A 17,979-nucleotide genomic window follows, 5' to 3' on the forward strand; every position below is an offset into this window, starting at 1 on the left:
GTCTTTCATGGTTTCTCACCGACTTCACATTAGTTTTCTCCTCTCTCTTCTTCCATCATGCGTATTAATCTCGGTCATTTTCTATGTTCATCAGGTCTGGTTAACCTGCATTACTACTTCTTATTCTGTTTTAGTAAGAAGACATTTTCCCCCAGCTGCTTTTCATGCACTCGCTCTCCTTGTCCTCCGTCTCAGGGCCAAACACATTAGCCGCACTGGCCAGGCTCAGTACTAGTTAAACGGGAATAGCAGATGAGACTAAAGAGCAGGCAGGAGGAGTTGTTTGGAAATGCAACAAATAAAAGGAGGCGCGAGTTTACTGTGGATGTAATTCAGAAAGAAAGCAGAAGAAAACACAAAGGTTTATGTGAACACTGAAACCTGGAGGGGTCTTGCAGATGGTCCATGTTTGAACTGTGGTTCAACTCCCTTATGTAACACGGGAAAACAGACACGTGGCTTCCAAAAAAACAGGAGAATGATTGTTTTGAGGTAACGTCTCAGAGGGGGTCTTGGCTAAAATAAAACAGCACCTGCCTCGCTGCATTCCACAGCTTTCACATGAATCTGAACACGCAGGCCAAAAACTGACCACAGGTTTCATTTACTGCCTTATAAGCATACACAGTGCATGACAGGAATTCGTCTTTTTAAATGTGTTAATCCATAACTGGGAAAAGATCAGAGACTTCCTCTTGTTGCAGAGTCTCATTCAAGCCATTAGTGTCCATGTCTAAGCACTTCAGAGAAAACATCAGGAAAGTAGAACGAATTTTCCAAGGCTCCAGGATATAAAAAAATAGGGAATTATAAGAAATAAACTACATGCTGTCTAGAATTCAGCTGTTAATGGGCCATCTCAATTATGGCATTCTATTTGACATTAATGTGCCTGTAACTGGAGGTCTGCCATCAAGTAAAACAAATACAGACAAAAAAAAAAAAAAAGATAAAAAAAAAAAAAAAAAGATGCAACTGGACAAATTCAGTAAATTCTTTTCATTGCTGCTGTATCTGAGGACTTTAGTGAATCCACACTGACAGTAGTTATTTATGTTAGTAATTCACAACCAAATCTATTCCTCTGTAAGTTTTCTATAACAAGAACAAAAATACCAACCACTATATATCAGGAAAAATGTTTTATCATTATGCTACAGCAGCAGAAGAGAAAGCAGACTTTTTAATTCACCTACTTGTGCCAATACTGTATGAGCTAGATTTAGTTTTGGCACAGCAGACACCTGGTAAACAATGCTCAACAACAACAACAACAACAATACAGCCAGTACAAGTTTCAACAACAAAGCACCTGACTACTTATGAAACATTTACATTTCAGTAAAATGCTTCGTTTAACCAACACAATTTTATGGAAAGAAATTTTACTCAACTTTTTGTGGTCTGTAAAACCTGAACTGAAAACCGGCTTCACCCTCATATAAAACCCTCGAAAGAAATAAAGTTGTTCATTACAGGGTATTTCAATAAGTTGATAGAGGGCTTTACAGACTTTTGAAAACCCCCAATGAAACCAGAGAGAACTTGAAATGTTTCGCAGCTTCCAAAAGAGCAGGAGGAAAACAAGTCTTCTGCTTTACATCATCAAACTTTGACGAGTTGTTGATATCATCACCGCAATGCTGCACAAGCTTAGAATAGAAATGCTGCTGCCTTGTGTATAATCAAACCCGGCGTGGGCGTGTGTACACGCAGTGTAATAAAGGCACAGACAGACACACATGCAAACACCTCTCTGACCAGTCACCAGCCCCAATCCCTCCCTAAAATCCAATCATCTAGTTGGAAACTTTAATTACATTGTAGAGAGCCAGTGCTCCAGCTGCTCTGAGCGACAGCGGCAGCCTGCTCTAGCACAGATATGAGCTGCACGAGTGTCTGTGTAGATATAATGTGACCGGTTCAATATACTGTTACAAAAGCCAGCCATACACCTGACTTATCATTTAAATGAGTATAGACGTACAGTCGCACAAGTGCTGCTTTTGTTTGCTGAAGGGCGGCTGGTGTCTGGTGAGGGGCTTCAGTGAGGAGAGCTAGGAGGTGTTGTTGGTTTCACTACGTGGCCACTTGTCACACCTTGTCATACTCTCACAAAACAGCCCCCCCACACACACACACACATTTTATGTCTTTTCATATTCACTCAATGGCTCTGACGAAGCTTGAAAACTGAAGCTGAATGTAAACATGGAGGAACAACCTCAAACAAAAACTTCTTCAGTGTTTTGCCTTTTTGTATAGCTCTATTTGACAGTATTTATAAAAGCCAACCAACCTGTTGTGAACTGTCCCTTCATCTTTTGGAAAACAGGATCCTGGGCTGTGGCTTGAGCCCGGCGGGCCAGTGACTCAGAGGCAGCGCTGGAGAACATGTTGGAAACATTGGAAACGTTCTCCAAGCCAACTCCAAAGGTGCTAACGAGCTTCTTGACAAAGTTGAGTGTGTGGGGTGTGATCTTGGCATCAGACACTGCACCACTCTTTTCAAAGGCCACTGAGTAACATTTTGCCAGGCCCTGCTGAAGCTGCCTTAAAACCTGTAGAGAGAAGAAGGAAGAAAAGAGAATAAAGAAATGCTGTAATGATATGGGAATTATTAGAGACATCCTGTCCTTCTTACAGACTTAGACATAAGTCATTTCCTCAGGAAAAAAAAGATGCAGCAATGTGACCAAATTGAGGGAAAGAAGGAAGGCAATGACTATGTTTCCCCTGCTTGCCCAGTGGAATGATGCATAGAGCCTGCAGCTGCTGCCCAGTGCCCCTGATCATCACAGGTAATCACACAGATACACACTCATAGCATCAAACTTCCAACCCTAAATCCCTCGCCCCATCCTACACGCTCACAGCACCCATCCATCACTTGTCTTCTCCCCTCTTACTGCATCACCGTCTGCCAGACTTCCCCTACAGCACAGAATAGCTGCTGTGTGTGGAAGCTGCTTAGCAAGGCTAAAACTATTTAAAAGTGCATCAAGTTCAGTTTGGACAGACGCACCTCATTATGTAATGCATACATGCTTAGCTTTAGAGTTTCACATGACCCTTATATACAGAAGATGTTCAAACTGTCATACATGAAAATTTTCAATGGCAGCTGTAATATTTTCTCGCCTTCTGATCTTCTGCTGCAGCAAAATCTGTTCTGCACCTTTTATTACTATTTTCCCTCACCTCTTCATGCCAGTTCTCTCTGAACCACACCATCTGGTCTACGATGCCCTCCAGGGAGGAAAGCAGTGTGGGGTGTAGCTCCCGCTGCATGTGCATTATACGGCTGCAGCGCCACATCGGGGCAGTGGCCCTGATTGGCCCTGGGTCTGAGGCCCCTGAGTGAGGCTGGGCCCCAATTGAACTGGGCTGCTGCTGTCCAGATGAATCTGGGAGAAAAGAGTGGAAAAGAGGAGAAAGCAGTGGAGAATTGATGGATTAGAAGAATGCAGAAAATCAAAAAAAGTGGGGAAAACACAAGATGAGGCCAATTCAACACTTTCCTGATAAATTATTAATAGATAAGGACTTGTTAAAAAAAACAAACAACAACAACAAACCAGACAAACAAACAAACAAAAAAAAAAACACCTTTTATTGTTCAAAGTGTGCTAAATCAGGCAACACACTACACGCACTGTTTACTTACCACTTTTGTAGCGTTCCCTCTGCTCGATCTTGAGAGTCAGGTAAAGGGTGCGGATGGGGAAGTAGACAGCCTGGGGGTACACTCGTCCCACCTAGCAGATAAAAGAGGGTCACAGATTACATTTCAAAGACTCCCCCTAAGGACTGCAAAGGAGAGAGAGGGGTGTAGATAGAGGTAAAGAGGGAAGCGATAGAAAGAGAGACAGTGAGAGAGGGACAGAGAGATACTGTATGCCTATATGTGTCAGGGTGAGAGAGTGAAAGAGAGAGATCATACAGATACTGCCAAAGACCTGTACTCTTACAGAGGGGGTGTTTGAAGCTTTGAGTCAGTGGAGTTAGGGGAGTTAAAAACATGTCATGGCTGAGCTACAAAACTCAATGTGACTGATGATGAAACTACCTTCAAGACTTCCAAGAAAAGTCACCGACACCACTAGAAGAGTTAATGGTCAAAGTTGGGACATAAGAGGCTATGAGTTTTAAACGCACAGCAAATTTACCTTTAAGTTACTGGGGTGCAAATCCTTTGATAAGTAATACACCAGGTGAATTCAATAGTCGTCTTTTATGTATCTGTACTAAGCCACTAAGTCATCCATTCTACCATCAAAGTATTGTGTTTTTAAAAAAAACAAACAATCAGTGAACTCAAACTATTGATATGTGGAATTAATTCTTCTTGATGTTATAGTTTTCTTATATTCTTCCATTTATAATGAAACTACATGATTGGCTGTTTAAAGTAGCTTTACATTATTCATAATTCAAAATAACCCATTATAATCTTCTACTGGGCCTTGGGGCAGTCCTGCAGTTCATCTTCTGTCCCAAACAAGCTGTTTTAGTCCCCTTGCCCCTCCCCTTTAAGACAACTTTATTTTAAGTGGCTGCCCCTTGTAAACAGAAGCTTTTAACAGCAGGTCAGTGGGACTATAATTTGGTCATCTAACATAACTGAGATGACCATATTCTAGGTGCTGGCATCATAATTTGACACTGCCCATCTTTAATATGAACATCCACCATGTTATCAGGATACATTGGAGAGAGAATACGCATGACAGATGACAAATTATTGGGGGGGGGGAAGAGACGACAAGTCAGTGTTTGTGAAAGCTTACGATGTACCAATGTGACTGAGCTTCAGTTAGCTTTTAAAGTTGGTCACACTGATTTTCTTAAGAAGACATTTCCCTCATTTGGTGTTTTAATAATAGTGGTAGCGAATACTGTCTAAGAAGTTTAAAAACAAACAAACAAACAAACAAAAGGAAAAAAAAAAACACACCAAAGGTGTTAAATAGGGTGTAAGAAAACATTCAGTGACCCCTCATACCCTATGGATGGGTGACCGTACTCCCACCAGCATAGGAATATTTCATCTTAGGATAAAGGCGATCACTCAGAACAGCTCTGTATTGATTTACTTTGACAACAAGACCCAAACCATGCCAGCAAAACACAATAACAAAGCCACCAGGTGCCCTTACTGCAGAGGTAAAGAGTTCAGCCTTTCCTTCAGCCTGTAGTTTGCAAATACAGTTCGCATTAACTTGTGACAGAAGATTCAGGTGAGTCTTCAACTAAAGAATCTTATTTTGTCACAGTTGCCCTTTCTCAGGGAGGAGGTAACACATACATTGTCCACTCACTTGCAGTTAATGCACTGAACCTTTAACTGTACACAGGAATCATCTGACATCGCACAGACGTTGTACTAACAAGCTGGCAGGTTGGACACTTGCGCGGTCACATGCACCTCTGCTGGGTGATGTCTGGAAAAGTTCAGGACTGCGGTGTGAATGTGCAAACAGCATCTGAAAGCTCAGATGGTGATATGAAAAGTGTTTGTTTCGATTCACACTGTTTGAACCCTAAAAGTCTTGAACATGCAGTAAAACCTCTGACCAAACATCCATCCACACATTTTCCCGTGGCTACAGTCTGAATTCAAGTCACATTTCACCAAATAACACCAGAATGAATGACAACCCGTGCAAATTGCAATGTAAAGGAATCTCTCTTTGGATGAGCACCGTAAACTTGACACTGATATATGACACATACTCCCTGTCACAGCACAAAGTGAGCGCTTCAAGGCAGAACATGAGTTGTGACAAACCTCACTAAATTTTTTTACAGTATTAAAAACTGTATGCCAAAGTAAAACAAGCCTAGCCACGGTTTTGCTGAACATTTCAAATATGGCCAAATTGGAGAATTGTTTTAAAAGTGCAGTGTAGCTGCCTGCAGGGCAGAAAAGGATCAATCCAAAAATCCAACAAAACTAAGCTCAATGTGGCTAACGGTGGGCCGAGGATCAGTGGTTACAGAGAGAGGGCTACAGTAGTGAGACCGAAGACGACTAGAAGACTGAGGATTTTGGAACCTCTACGCTTTCTTTAGCTTGATCCACATTCCTGTGACATCTAGCTGTCTTTAGAAAGATTCTCAGATTGTACAAATCATGATTACATAAAACTGAGTTCAAGTTGAAAACGGATTAGCCTGTGGCTATGTAACACACACTTGTACATCTTCCTTAGGTTACCAAAAGAACCGTTCCAGATCTCAGCTGGTCTGAAAATCTTCAAGAGACGTGGCTCCCAAAAGGAATATAACTCTACACTGGCCCGAAGGTGGGGAAGAGAGAGAGACAGGAATAACAAGGTAGTGAAAGGCTGTGGCCGCTTTGGGTTGAAGCCTAGACATCTCAGACGTCTCATAAAGTCATAAAGGCAAACAAATGATTATTTAATTAGGAAAAACTCTCCACTTCCTCAACTTAATGTGACCCTTGCTCTTAAACAAACACATACATGGGAACTACATACACTATACATATCTAGCAACATTAGTATTCCCACTAATATTTACTAATTTTATATGTTGTACAAAGAGTAAATATCCTGTTTTCACATTTTTCTTTTTCAGTGTCCCTAAAACAGAGAAAATGACTTGAAATGAAAAGTACAATATGGAGCTGACAAGTGAGATGTCAAGAGCAAGTGGAAGAGGGAGTGCTAAGTGTCAGCTAACAGCTGTATTAAAGATGAAAGAGGAAGGAAGGCAAAGAGGAAGAGGAGGAACCAGAGATCACCGCACTAATGGGAAGATAAGAAATGTCATAATTTGGCACGGCTGAGGTGAGCTAAGGGGACGAGGGAGCACGGCAGACACGGTGCAGGCAACGAGGGAGGGAGCATGTGTGGGAAGGGGTGCTGAGATTCTCTGCTAACTTCTGATTCATCTTCCCGCCTGCCCCCAGGCGCTCTTCTCCTCACCTTCATCAATATTTCAACATACGTTTTTTTAAACATCCCGCCGCCACAGAGAAACTCTAAATAATTCAGTCAGGCGAGAGGGATAAAGAATGCCATGCATTAAAATGTGGTTTGTTCTTTACACAAAAAAGGCAGAGAAGAAACGGGTGTCAACCTTTTACACTTCAGTCATAATAGCATGAAAAGGCGGACCAAAAGGAAGAAGTGAGTCTCTATGGAAGGAGAATTTGTATAGTCACAGACTAACATCCATTTTATATACGTACAGAAGCGATTCGGGTTAACTGAGAGATTAAAGCTAAGCTTTTTATCAGTCATGTGTCATGGTCTAATATATTTTAAAAAGATTTCCAAAAACCAAAACAGGAAAATGAGGGTTTAAATACTTGGGATTTCCATCAGTTGTTCTAGAACTGAAGAAGCCTCTTGGATGAGAATCATCTTTAAAAATAAAAAAACAAAGAACCTCCACAGACACTAAAGCAAATGAAAATAATGGAGCAAATTTCTACAGTTGGGCCTATATTTAACTGTATAATATGTATCACAATTGATACATGGGTTTCTGAGAACTCTATCTCATCAACATGATCAATACTTGCCATAATTTCAAAATGTTATGGACAAAACCGTTTTTTGTTTGTCTAAAATTAACATTGTTGTTAACAAGAAGTTGCCAAAAACACCCAAATGTATCAAATGTGATAAAAATTTTGAATAAATATATAATAAAAAATATATTATACACAACATGATATAGCAAAAACATTTTTGTGGATTTTGTCATAAGGGTTAATAAACATCTCAGTTCCCCAAAAATCTGAATTTTCTGGCTATTTTTTGATGGGTTGGGTCTTACAGGGTTAACGGCTGACTTTCATAAATGCTATTTCTTAATGGGCTTAACAACCAGCCATCAGTGACATGTTTCCTTTTAATCTGCATACTAAAAAAGTAAGAAAGACTGCTAAAGTAAAGCAATCTTCGTTTCTTCACACTCACATGGTGATTATGATGCTACTACACACGTGCCCAAAGGCTAGAGGGGGCCTGTCAATGTAGGCCAATTTAAATTCTAATAAAATGCTTGGATTTGGGTTTATATATATTTTGTATTATATTTTCCTTCTAACCTCTAAGTATGTTTTTTTATTCAGCTATCCAATGTGTGACACTTTTTAACTTTATCAAAGTCACTTTAAAACTGCGCCTTTTCACTCTCGTCTTTTTATCCTCCTTCACAGTTTCCCTCACATCCTCCATACAACATTCCAGCTCTGTTGAGAGGATGGCTGTTTGTTATAGCAGACTACTCTTTGAAGATCACCCTCTTCAAATTGTGCAGAAATAATACTCCATTAAGCAAAGCAAATTAGTCCTTGGTTTAATTACTAGCTCTGTTCCTGCAGTGCGGATGCGTTCAATATTAACTTCATAATCATTTCTTGAACAAATAATTTAAAAACCAATTCACCAGGGACTAGTGGAAGCCAATAAATTGTTGTAAAAGGGGACACTAAAAGAATCTGGATGCTTAATTTGGTAAATAGAAAGCAGGAGAGAGACTACTTTGGCGTGAATGCAGTTAATTTATCTTGATTAGAAAGACGTGCATAAGGACTGACGCTTACACACTAAGCGAGATGTGCTGCCCCAAATGCATACAGAGAGCCAAGCAATACTAAGATTGATGGGTGCAGCAAACATCCAGACCCACTGAGAGCTGACCACAAAGATTTTTGACTGAAGCACAAATAGAGTTTTGCAAAAGCCTCACCTGACTTATTAGGTTAAGCAAAGGCTTTCCTTCTGATCCAACTAGGCAGGTCAGAAGCTGTGGTATCCATGCCAACCACTGGATGGGTGGGACTCCAATACAGTACTTGTCAACAGCATCGGCCAGAGTGTTCTTGTCGTCAAAGCTGAGGAGCCACAAGACCTACGGGTGGAAAAAAAAAGGTGTTAGAAAGGTGGGATGAAAGTCAAAGATAGTTGGGGAGAAAGGACAGAAGCAGAGAGAGAAGAAACAACAAATGTGAAAAAGGTCACATAAAGGTCAATAATAACAGTCACAATTATTTACCTACTGCAAAACACCAAATCGCAAGGTGCAACATTGCTACCACTAACCAGGCGATTGCTGTGCAGAGCAATATACAAGTGCATCTTGGCAATCCTCAGTATGATCAAAGCTGAGCCATGTGGTGGTGATCTCTCCTCCCCTGGTAAGCTTGTGTGTGCATTATGATGAAGACATTATCCCCCCACCCCCCTTCCTGTTTCTGAGTACACAGATTGTGCATAATTACTGATAATGACTGGTCATCTCGCTTCATCCATCAGGAGTAAGCGCTGCCAACCCACTTTGGCAGTACAATACTTATGGGTGGGGTCATCAGAAAAAAAACAAAAACAAAACAAAAAACCCATTTAATATGAAGGTGAACCTGGCATTAAATTATTTAAACAGAAATCAATAGTAACAGCCGATCTACACACACACCAAGGTGGCTCTGTGCTGTGGCAACTTTTCGAGAGGCTACACTGAATGAGTTAGTGTCCATTTAAGAAGGTAGGATGGTTGTTAGCAAGAGGTTCCATCTCTTTACCTCCTAGGCACTGCCTGCAGAGTTGCTGTATGGGGGAAATCGGTCAGACTGTTAGAGAAAGGTCAATTCATGTAGAGGGTCATGAGATTGGAGTGTCAGGGGATGCCATTAGTCGGTTGACCCCAAGTGCCAGAGGATGGCCTTCACTCCACCATCGATCTACTGTGGGAACCCATCCCTGCTGCCTACCCTGCTGCTAGACTGTAATCGATCAAATTACTACTCTACTTTTAACCATGGCTAAGCCTGAGAGGTGGAAAAAAGAATGGCTTTCTTCTCATTGGCAGCAATAATGTATGGGGTAGATGAGGTCAGGAAACTAGAGAATGAAAAGTGACTCCCTGTTGTAAAAAAACAAAACATGGCTTTAGGCAGGAAGGTTGCTGGTTTCATTATCAAGCAAACAAAATATTGACAACTGAAATCAAGAGATAAACAAGCAACCACAGAAATGTTGCCATTATCAGCATTTTGCAAGGAGTTTTACCAACCAAGATGATCATACAAATCCCTCCCCAGCATCCCACTTCTCTTATCACCTTTGCGAGGTACTTGCGGGACTTGCTCTCATTTTGGTGACGGCAAGCATGGAGGTAACAGGTGATGGCAGAGACTCCCAAGTGGAGCTGACGATCTTTAACGAAAATGTTCTCTAGGTAGTCGCCCCACATGGCCCAGGCTTTCACCAGAACGTCATGCATCTGTACTGCTGCTGAAAAAGCCTTATTTGCCTCCTCTGACCTAGAACAAGAAAGAAGGGAAAGGAAAAGTGTTAGAGGGTGAAGGGTATATTACTGTTAATGAGTGTCAAGGGCAAGTGAGAAAAGGGAGGTAGCTGGGGGAAAGGAAATAAAATTGAGTGAAAGGTGAATCAGAAGGGAAAAAAGAAAAGGAAATAGGTAGAGATGCTGAAGACGGTACTATAGAATAAAAATTCATCCCAGTATGAATTAACAGTTTTGTTTTACTATGTGGCTGCAGTATCCACAAGCACACAATCGTAATATTCATCCACACTCCGCTTTCATATAAACCAGACACTGAACCAAGGTTTTACGCTCCCACATCGCTGCTACATTTAAGTTCTTTTTGCTGTCACTGAAGTTGTGAAGCAAACAATTAGTTTGATTTATTTAATTTGGTATTATTTGGTGTTTACTCTGAATTCAAAATCATGAAGCATTCAAATTTGGTTTATATTGACTTGAATTTCCCGGTGGCTCCTTAAGCAAAATAGGGCACTAAGAGAGGTTTAAATGCAGACGCCAGCCAAATGGACAGAACCATCTGCTGTATTCACATGAGAAAGAATTGGTCTCTTCATTTTTAAAAAAAAAAAAGATAGTTTGGTGGAGTTGTTTGTCATTTGACTTGGTCAGTTTATTGGGTATGGTTTTGTTAATTGTTATTTTTCAGCATAGTTCTGTTAAGGTGACCTCTTTTGCTTATGGGGCCACTTATTTCTTAAAATAGCTTATTTTCTTGATGACGGACTTTTGATATCATCTTTGGGGCTTTTTTTGTGTGGGTATAATAAAATCCACATTTTATCTGTGTCTGCACTTATATTAACTATTTGGTCTCATGGTATTATGTAATATATCTTAAACCTAACTGTACAGATATAGCTTCATATCTATCCATCCATCACTCCATCTTAATAAATTTTTGACAACTTCTATTGTGGTATTGTGGTCTAGCAATCACACACTTAAGATTCAATACACAAACTATTAAATAGCAGGCTATGAAACAGACAAGTAGACTCTGGCAACCGACCCAAGTTTTGACTGCAACATTTATGCTGACAGGGAAATATATTCTGAATCATCAGCTATTTTCACCATGCCAAGAAGCTTCTAACCGTTGGCACGCAGTCTGAATAATTTTTACACACCTTTCAGTCTCTGATTAATAAATAAGATGCAAGCGGCACCCCGAGACGCACTACCCTGCAGTCAAAACAAGGAGACAGGCCTGTCAATGAAAAAGTCTTACTGAGCTGAGGTTGGTGAATGGACCTCCATTTCAGGAGTGCTTCCAAAACAGCTCTGCCACTTACTTGCAGTGAAATGTCTCCCAAGCCAATCAATTAAAATGTGTTATTATAAAAGGCATTTGGCATGTGATTAAAAAACGGGAGCTTGATTGCTATGGGAGTCAGAGCCGAAGACCCTCCAGTAATACTTAATGGGGTTTCCTCAGTCGCTTTGTGAGTGTTAAAGTACATTAACGCTTTCTGCTAGCCGGCTCAACAGGAGCACAGTCACCCAACAGACTGTCAAATATTTGACACCCGTTTAATTGACTGATCCCAAAATCCTTAGCACATGTGGTTGCACATGCACACGCACACACATAAGAATCTCTGAACCCCTCACCCCCACTCAGCTGTTAATTCTCCCCTGGTGCAGGGGAAACTTAATGATTGCAATAAACCCTGCTGAGGTGGAGGCAAGTTTTGCTGATCCCAGAGATTCCTGTAAATTGCCTAGAGTTAATTATTGAGCTGCATATACATTTAATAAGCCTTCCTCAATTTGTCTTTCACCCCTCAGGACGCCATGTCATGACAAAATGACGGGCAAAAAAAAAAAAAAAAAAAAAAAAAGAAAGAAAGAAAGAAAAAAGCTGGTGCTGAAGAGGAAGGAATGTTAAAGAGTGTGGCTGTGGGTGTGCAAGGCCCAGCTATACATGGAGAGAGCAGTTGTACACTCCACAGGCAAACCCTGCAGCGAGAAACAAATTACTGACACCTGATGGCAAAGATCTCATCTAAGCCATGTCACACGGGTTACCTGCTAACAGAGCTTTAGAGGTGGATTACTCTGAGGCAAGAATTGCCAAGTAAACATAACTGCTATGTACTGGCAGGATGAAACACCCACACAGTGTCAAGGGACCACTGACACAGTTTCAGGGCAATGTGATGATGAATAAAGGGAAGGCAGCGCCAGAAATATAAACTTGGATGTTGACAAAAAAAAAAAAAAAAAAAAAAAAAAAAAAAAAGCACAATGCATGAAAGGCCATCAAAGACTAAACATCTGGTTAACGTACTTGTTGATTTGAGCCAAGAACATCCCCTTTAGAGCGTAGAACTCGGCTGTCATCTCCTTGGTGAAGTACTTCAGGTTGGTTGACTCTATCACTTCTAAACCCTGACAGACAGACGCCAGAACAACAAAAGTTTAACTTCAAACAAAACTGCAGCAGGTAAATTTTCATTTACGTTAGGCAGAAGATTTCTCAAGAAGTGCCACAACGTTGTGTTTTAGACAAAGCCATAATCACAGGTGAAGAACAAACAAACTGCTCACTGTTCATTAAGAAGTAAGAGTAGAGGTGTTAAGGGAACTAAACTTCCATTACGGTGAGCCTCTGATTAGGTGTCCCCTATGTACTGCTGTGACAAACGATGTGTAGCAGGAGAAATAGACAGAGAGAACCACAGATGAGATAGAAGAGAGAAAGGGAGAGAGGGAGAGAAGAGTGTCTACTGGCACTTTTAATGACTTGTGGTGTGTTGAACTACTTCTATTAATCAGAGCACTCCATGGGCTTAAGAGCAAGCTCCTGAGTTACACACTCTCTTATAAGTCTCACTGCTATAACTTGTCACCTAGAGCCACCCCAAACACTTATTGCTCTTTCTATAGCTCCCACTCAAAGTACCTCTAACTATGCCTCGAGCTACTGCTGACAGATATCAGCCCAAATACTTAAATTACTAACGCGTCAAATGCTTCCATGAAAGGTGAAAATGATACATGCAGAAGGTAGCAGTCGCTTCAATTTGATATAGAAGCAGAAAGCAGAACACATGGAGCTTTGTATCTCACCTGCATGCACTCATTCTTGCCCATGACACCTGCCAACTGCAGATAACACTTGACCTGCTGCCTGATCTTCTGGAAACAGTCAACAATGGGCACTGTGGGGATGGTATGGATACGACTCAGAATGTCCAGAGCCACATTCACCAAACCCTGGGGGGAAAAAGTGCGATAGGTTACAATTGTTTTTCTTTAAAAGATGGATGCTAAACGTGGCATTGATCTTTACAGATTGCATTTATTCATTTTAATAGAAGTTAGTTTGTCGGCTTGAACCAGTACCTGTTTGCGAGCTATCTTGCCGTACTGAATGATAGCAGAAGCTGAGGCATGAACTCCCAACATGGCGTTGTTGTTGTTGGGATCGTGTTGTGTGTTTGTCTCATATGCTGTCACAATGGCTGTGGACAGACAAAAAGACAAAGAAGCATTTTTTTCCCCTGCACAATTGATAAAGTTGATAAAGAAAGCTAAAAGAGGGGCGCTTAGGGCAGTCTGAAGGGTGGGGAACTTCAAGCACTCTAAAGGCTCTGCTGTCATAACGCAGGGGAGGGCACTGGGGACACTAAACGTATTGAACAGTAAATGAACCATGGCGATGAATTTCATCAAGAAAATTCCATTTCACTTTAAGTTTGAAGGCTGTCATGTATAAATGAAGTGGATTTTATTGGCATGGTGCTGCAGAACCACCGCTATCATTATTTCAGTGCCTCTCAGTAAGAGTTGAAGCTCAAGTTGCTTGAGACATCACATTTTGCAGTGGCTGCCTTTCTGAATGGTTTCAAAGTCACTGCGGGAGAGAGCTGAGCACTGAGCAAGGTAAACATGTGTGTCTGAGTGTGTGTGTGTGTGTGTTGTGTCCTGCAGTGAAAGAGAGAGTGCTTTAGTGGGCTGACATTTGGCAAGGTACTGAGACCCTGAGGGGGTTCTGCACGTCATGGCCTTTTAAAGAAGAGCCCTTCCTGGAACTAGTGGACACCAAAGCAGCAATGTGAAAGTTTGTCTGCATGAGTGTGGCATCCTGTAACACGTGTACAATAGCAAAATTTATGTTTCAGTATATCATGGTCTTGCATTTAGATGCAGTTGTGTTAGAGCACGTGTCATACCTTGGTAGTGATGTTGACGCCACATGAATATGCTGCTCCAGTGCGACAGGTCGTCCGAAACAATAGGCAGTCGGTTCCTCCATGTTTTCACCACAGTCTTCATGTCGTGGAGGCTGGTGTTGCGGCCGAGGTTAGCCGTCTGAAGCCCTGCATTAATTTGGGCCGCTTCTTGCAGCTCAATGATCTGCTGTGCAGCCTGGAGAGAAATGATAACTAAAACGTTTTTGTATTTATGATTCAATATTCATGATAAACTTAAACATGCCTGCCTGATTCTTTGACTATTCCTGCTGAAAGTTTTATAACTAAGAAGCTTTCAATAAGAACTTCTTTTACTATCTTATGATAAAATAAATGCTGACTGCATGAGAAAGTAAAGTTAAAAGTAGTTGAAAAGCAATTCTTATTTATTTAGCAAGGACAATGACATCAGGGTAAGTAACCCTCGACTATTGTTAAGACAAAACAAAGCCAAAAATCACATATTCTGATACCATAGGGAGCTAGGGTTACCGCAGAGGGTTCAAATAGAATGAGAAGAGGTTTGAGTGAGGGAGGACTGATGGAGCTGTACATTACCACTTTAAATTGAACATGTAGAATTTTATTTGAGCATTTGAAGTAGCAGAAATATATCAAATGGTTGTCTTGCTTGCAATTACTTTTTCTTTGATGTCGAGTTAAAATTTTGTGTTGCCAGGTCTGCTCCTACAGTCAGCGTTAGAGATTTGGTCCAGAACGTACACCAGCTGATCTTAATCTTGTTAATATTTTGTCTACACACCTAAACAAATGTAAACATCCATCCAGACTTCCTTGCTTCGTTTGCTCTGCGAGATATACACATTGTCCATCTGTCATCAATAACCGTCTTGTCAAGAGAATGTTTCGGGGGAGTTTTTCTCGTCTTTTCCTATTTTTTTTTTTAAATTTCACTTATTAGCTGTTATAAATGTGATGCTGATGGATCATTAAGTCGGTAATATCAACCCACCGATAAATTGACATTTAGAATTTCGTTAACAGAAAGACACGAGTAGAAGCCATAGCTCGAACAAGAAGGGCAATGGCAAGAAAGATGGCGTGACTGCTGTGTTAACGGAAAGGAGACGCTAATGTAAAAGCATGGAGATTAAAAAGGATGATTTAAAACGCAGCAGGATGAAGGACTGTTAGTCTATTGAGAGATAAGGTAAAAAAAACAAACAAAACAACATCACTTAATCTAACCACATCCAAGTCATTTTCTTGAAACTCATAGTCAACTATGAGGTCTACAGGTTTGGGGAAAAAAACAGCAATGCCTGCTCAAAACAGTGACACTCTTTATGTAGCAAATATCATCACATTATGAACTTTTACACTATTTATTTGTACATAATGCTTTCAGGCCAATATGCCTCAATTATTATTGGTCAAAGAAACCTTGTGATACTGCAGATTGTTAAAATGTCACAGGAACAAGAACAAAACACATTGAGTACAATGCAGCAGTAGTTTTTTTTCCATGGCAACAAAATTATTTTGCAGGCAAAATCATTATGCCTTCCTACATTATTCAATAGCTAATCTGCTTGGATGTGGCCAAAAAAAAAAAAAAAAAAAAAAAAAAAAAAAGGACACGGAGATGGGGAAAATGTGAAAATGATAAGCGAGGGCTTCTATCTCATTCTGTGAAAAGAGGCCTCATTGATTGGCCCAAAGCAGCATTGTGAACATATAATCAATCATTCTATTATAACTACTCATCAATCAATATTAATGCCAGCCCTCGTAATCAATAGTGTGGATGATAATCCATTGATCGTCAGCCACTGCTGAGAGCTGGGATTTGATGATAACTTGATTCAAATAGTAGTTGAACCTCACTGTATTTGCAGAGTCTGGGCTTCTTGGTCTGTAAGGCTCATGGAGTCGTGAATTTGAGATATAGAGTTTGGAATGGAGATTTACAACAGGCCGCTTGGCTGGGCAGAGGAATAAATAGCTTGTTTTCCCTCGGCTAGGCTAAATAATTGGACTCCACATATCCGAGCACATGCACGAGCATGAACACACACACACACTAACGAGGAACATAGTTGCACAATTCAAATACCCATTTTGAAAAGATAAATGTAGTAAATCAGAGCAAGCTGAAGACTTAACCCCCCATTCCGGAATGAAATCTCCCAAAACAAAATAAATTAGGCCGTACAATATTTTTCACAATTATCTGTTAATATCAGCTGATGGCCCATTTCTAACCTTCATTCAGACTATCCCATTCATCATGTAAATGTAATTCTGCTGCAGGTATTTAATCAAATAGTATCTGATGGCAGGGAAGTAATTACAGCCGTTCTAAACTAACTCTTTATTCTTCACTCTTTCTCCCCGTGTTCCTCCATTCTGTTCACTCTCCACCTTTTTCAATTTTCAGTCCCTCAGTCTGCCGCCTTTTTTTCCACTCTCCTTTTTCATCTTTGCCTTGTCTATTGTAATCTCTTGTGGTGGAATCAAAGAGGCTTAAAGGGTTTTTGATTTTTTTTTTTAAATCATCTGTCTCAATTTTACAAGAATGGAGTGAGAAGGTGGGGAGGGGGCTTATCAGCATTTCTCAACAGCACAATGTCTTAGGGCCACAGACAGTCGCTTGACATGCATCTATTCAAGTGCTTATCACAATAAACTTATTTTCCTCGGTACCATTCTTGGTCATTTGACTAAGTCTTTGGTCTAAATCCAAACTCTTTATGTGTTGGGTATACTGACCTGAAGCAATGGCGTGTGCACATGGGAAACAATGTGAGGCAATCTCCTCCACTCACGAATGGCCAGACTGGAAGCCATCTCCACCAGCCGTTCTATGAAGTTGAGCTGCTGCTCCTCTGGGTTGCAGATTGCCAGGTAGCCACGGTGCATGTTCACCTTCCAAGCCATCTCCTTAGGGCAGCTTAGCTCCACCTGGAAATTCATACAGTAAGAAAATGAAATATTTAAACAAAAATTAATGGTAGCAACTTAGTAGAACAATCACAATTTTGATTCAAATTAGCATACTTTTGCTCAATGACAGTTAAAAGATGAGATCAGTCTCGTACAGCAATGGACTTGTGTTTTACTATCATATACCTGCCACGATAATTTACAAGAACAGTGCTGTTGTTGAAAATCTATACGTTTCCTTTGTTCATCAGCATAAATGTGTGTTTTGAATCCATCTTATCGTCGTTCTATAATCTACTATCTCTGGAAAATGACAACGAGAAACATCTTTCTCTTGCATTTTTTTAATGTTGAAAATAAATCTACTTTTCCTTTCCAAAAAAAATAGAGGGAGAAACACAGGATAAAAAAAAAAATCTTGTGAAAAGTGAGTGTCAATTTCATTTTAATGTCATTTTCTTACAACAGGTAAAAAACAGGCTATGTGAATAACAAGTGCACAACGTTATGCTTCAAATATAAATATACATATGCAATATAA

At 40.5% G+C, this 17,979-nt stretch overlaps 1 protein-coding gene across 3 annotated transcripts in view; it reads right to left on the reverse strand.

Annotated features, from left to right (window-relative positions):
* The window catches only part of LOC120728366 (transformation/transcription domain-associated protein), an 80,478-nt gene that overhangs the window by 12,034 nt on the left and 50,465 nt on the right, over window positions 1-17,979 (reverse strand). For all 3 annotated transcript variants that reach the window (XM_040023201.1, XM_040023198.1, XM_040023199.1), the window contains 10 exons: window positions 17,265-17,456; window positions 14,511-14,706; window positions 13,681-13,799; window positions 13,405-13,551; window positions 12,623-12,723; window positions 10,102-10,303; window positions 8,731-8,892; window positions 3,668-3,758; window positions 3,202-3,407; window positions 2,300-2,561 (listed from right to left, as the gene is read on the reverse strand). In XM_040023201.1, the coding sequence (XP_039879135.1) occupies window positions 2,300-2,561; window positions 3,202-3,407; window positions 3,668-3,758; window positions 8,731-8,892; window positions 10,102-10,303; window positions 12,623-12,723; window positions 13,405-13,551; window positions 13,681-13,799; window positions 14,511-14,706; window positions 17,265-17,456 (1,678 nt within the window). The remainder of the gene's footprint in view (window positions 1-2,299; window positions 2,562-3,201; window positions 3,408-3,667; window positions 3,759-8,730; window positions 8,893-10,101; window positions 10,304-12,622; window positions 12,724-13,404; window positions 13,552-13,680; window positions 13,800-14,510; window positions 14,707-17,264; window positions 17,457-17,979) is intronic.

This window comes from Simochromis diagramma, unplaced genomic scaffold (assembly GCF_900408965.1).
Source record: "Simochromis diagramma unplaced genomic scaffold, fSimDia1.1 OVJJ01000208.1, whole genome shotgun sequence".
NCBI lineage: Eukaryota > Metazoa > Chordata > Actinopteri > Cichliformes > Cichlidae > Simochromis > Simochromis diagramma.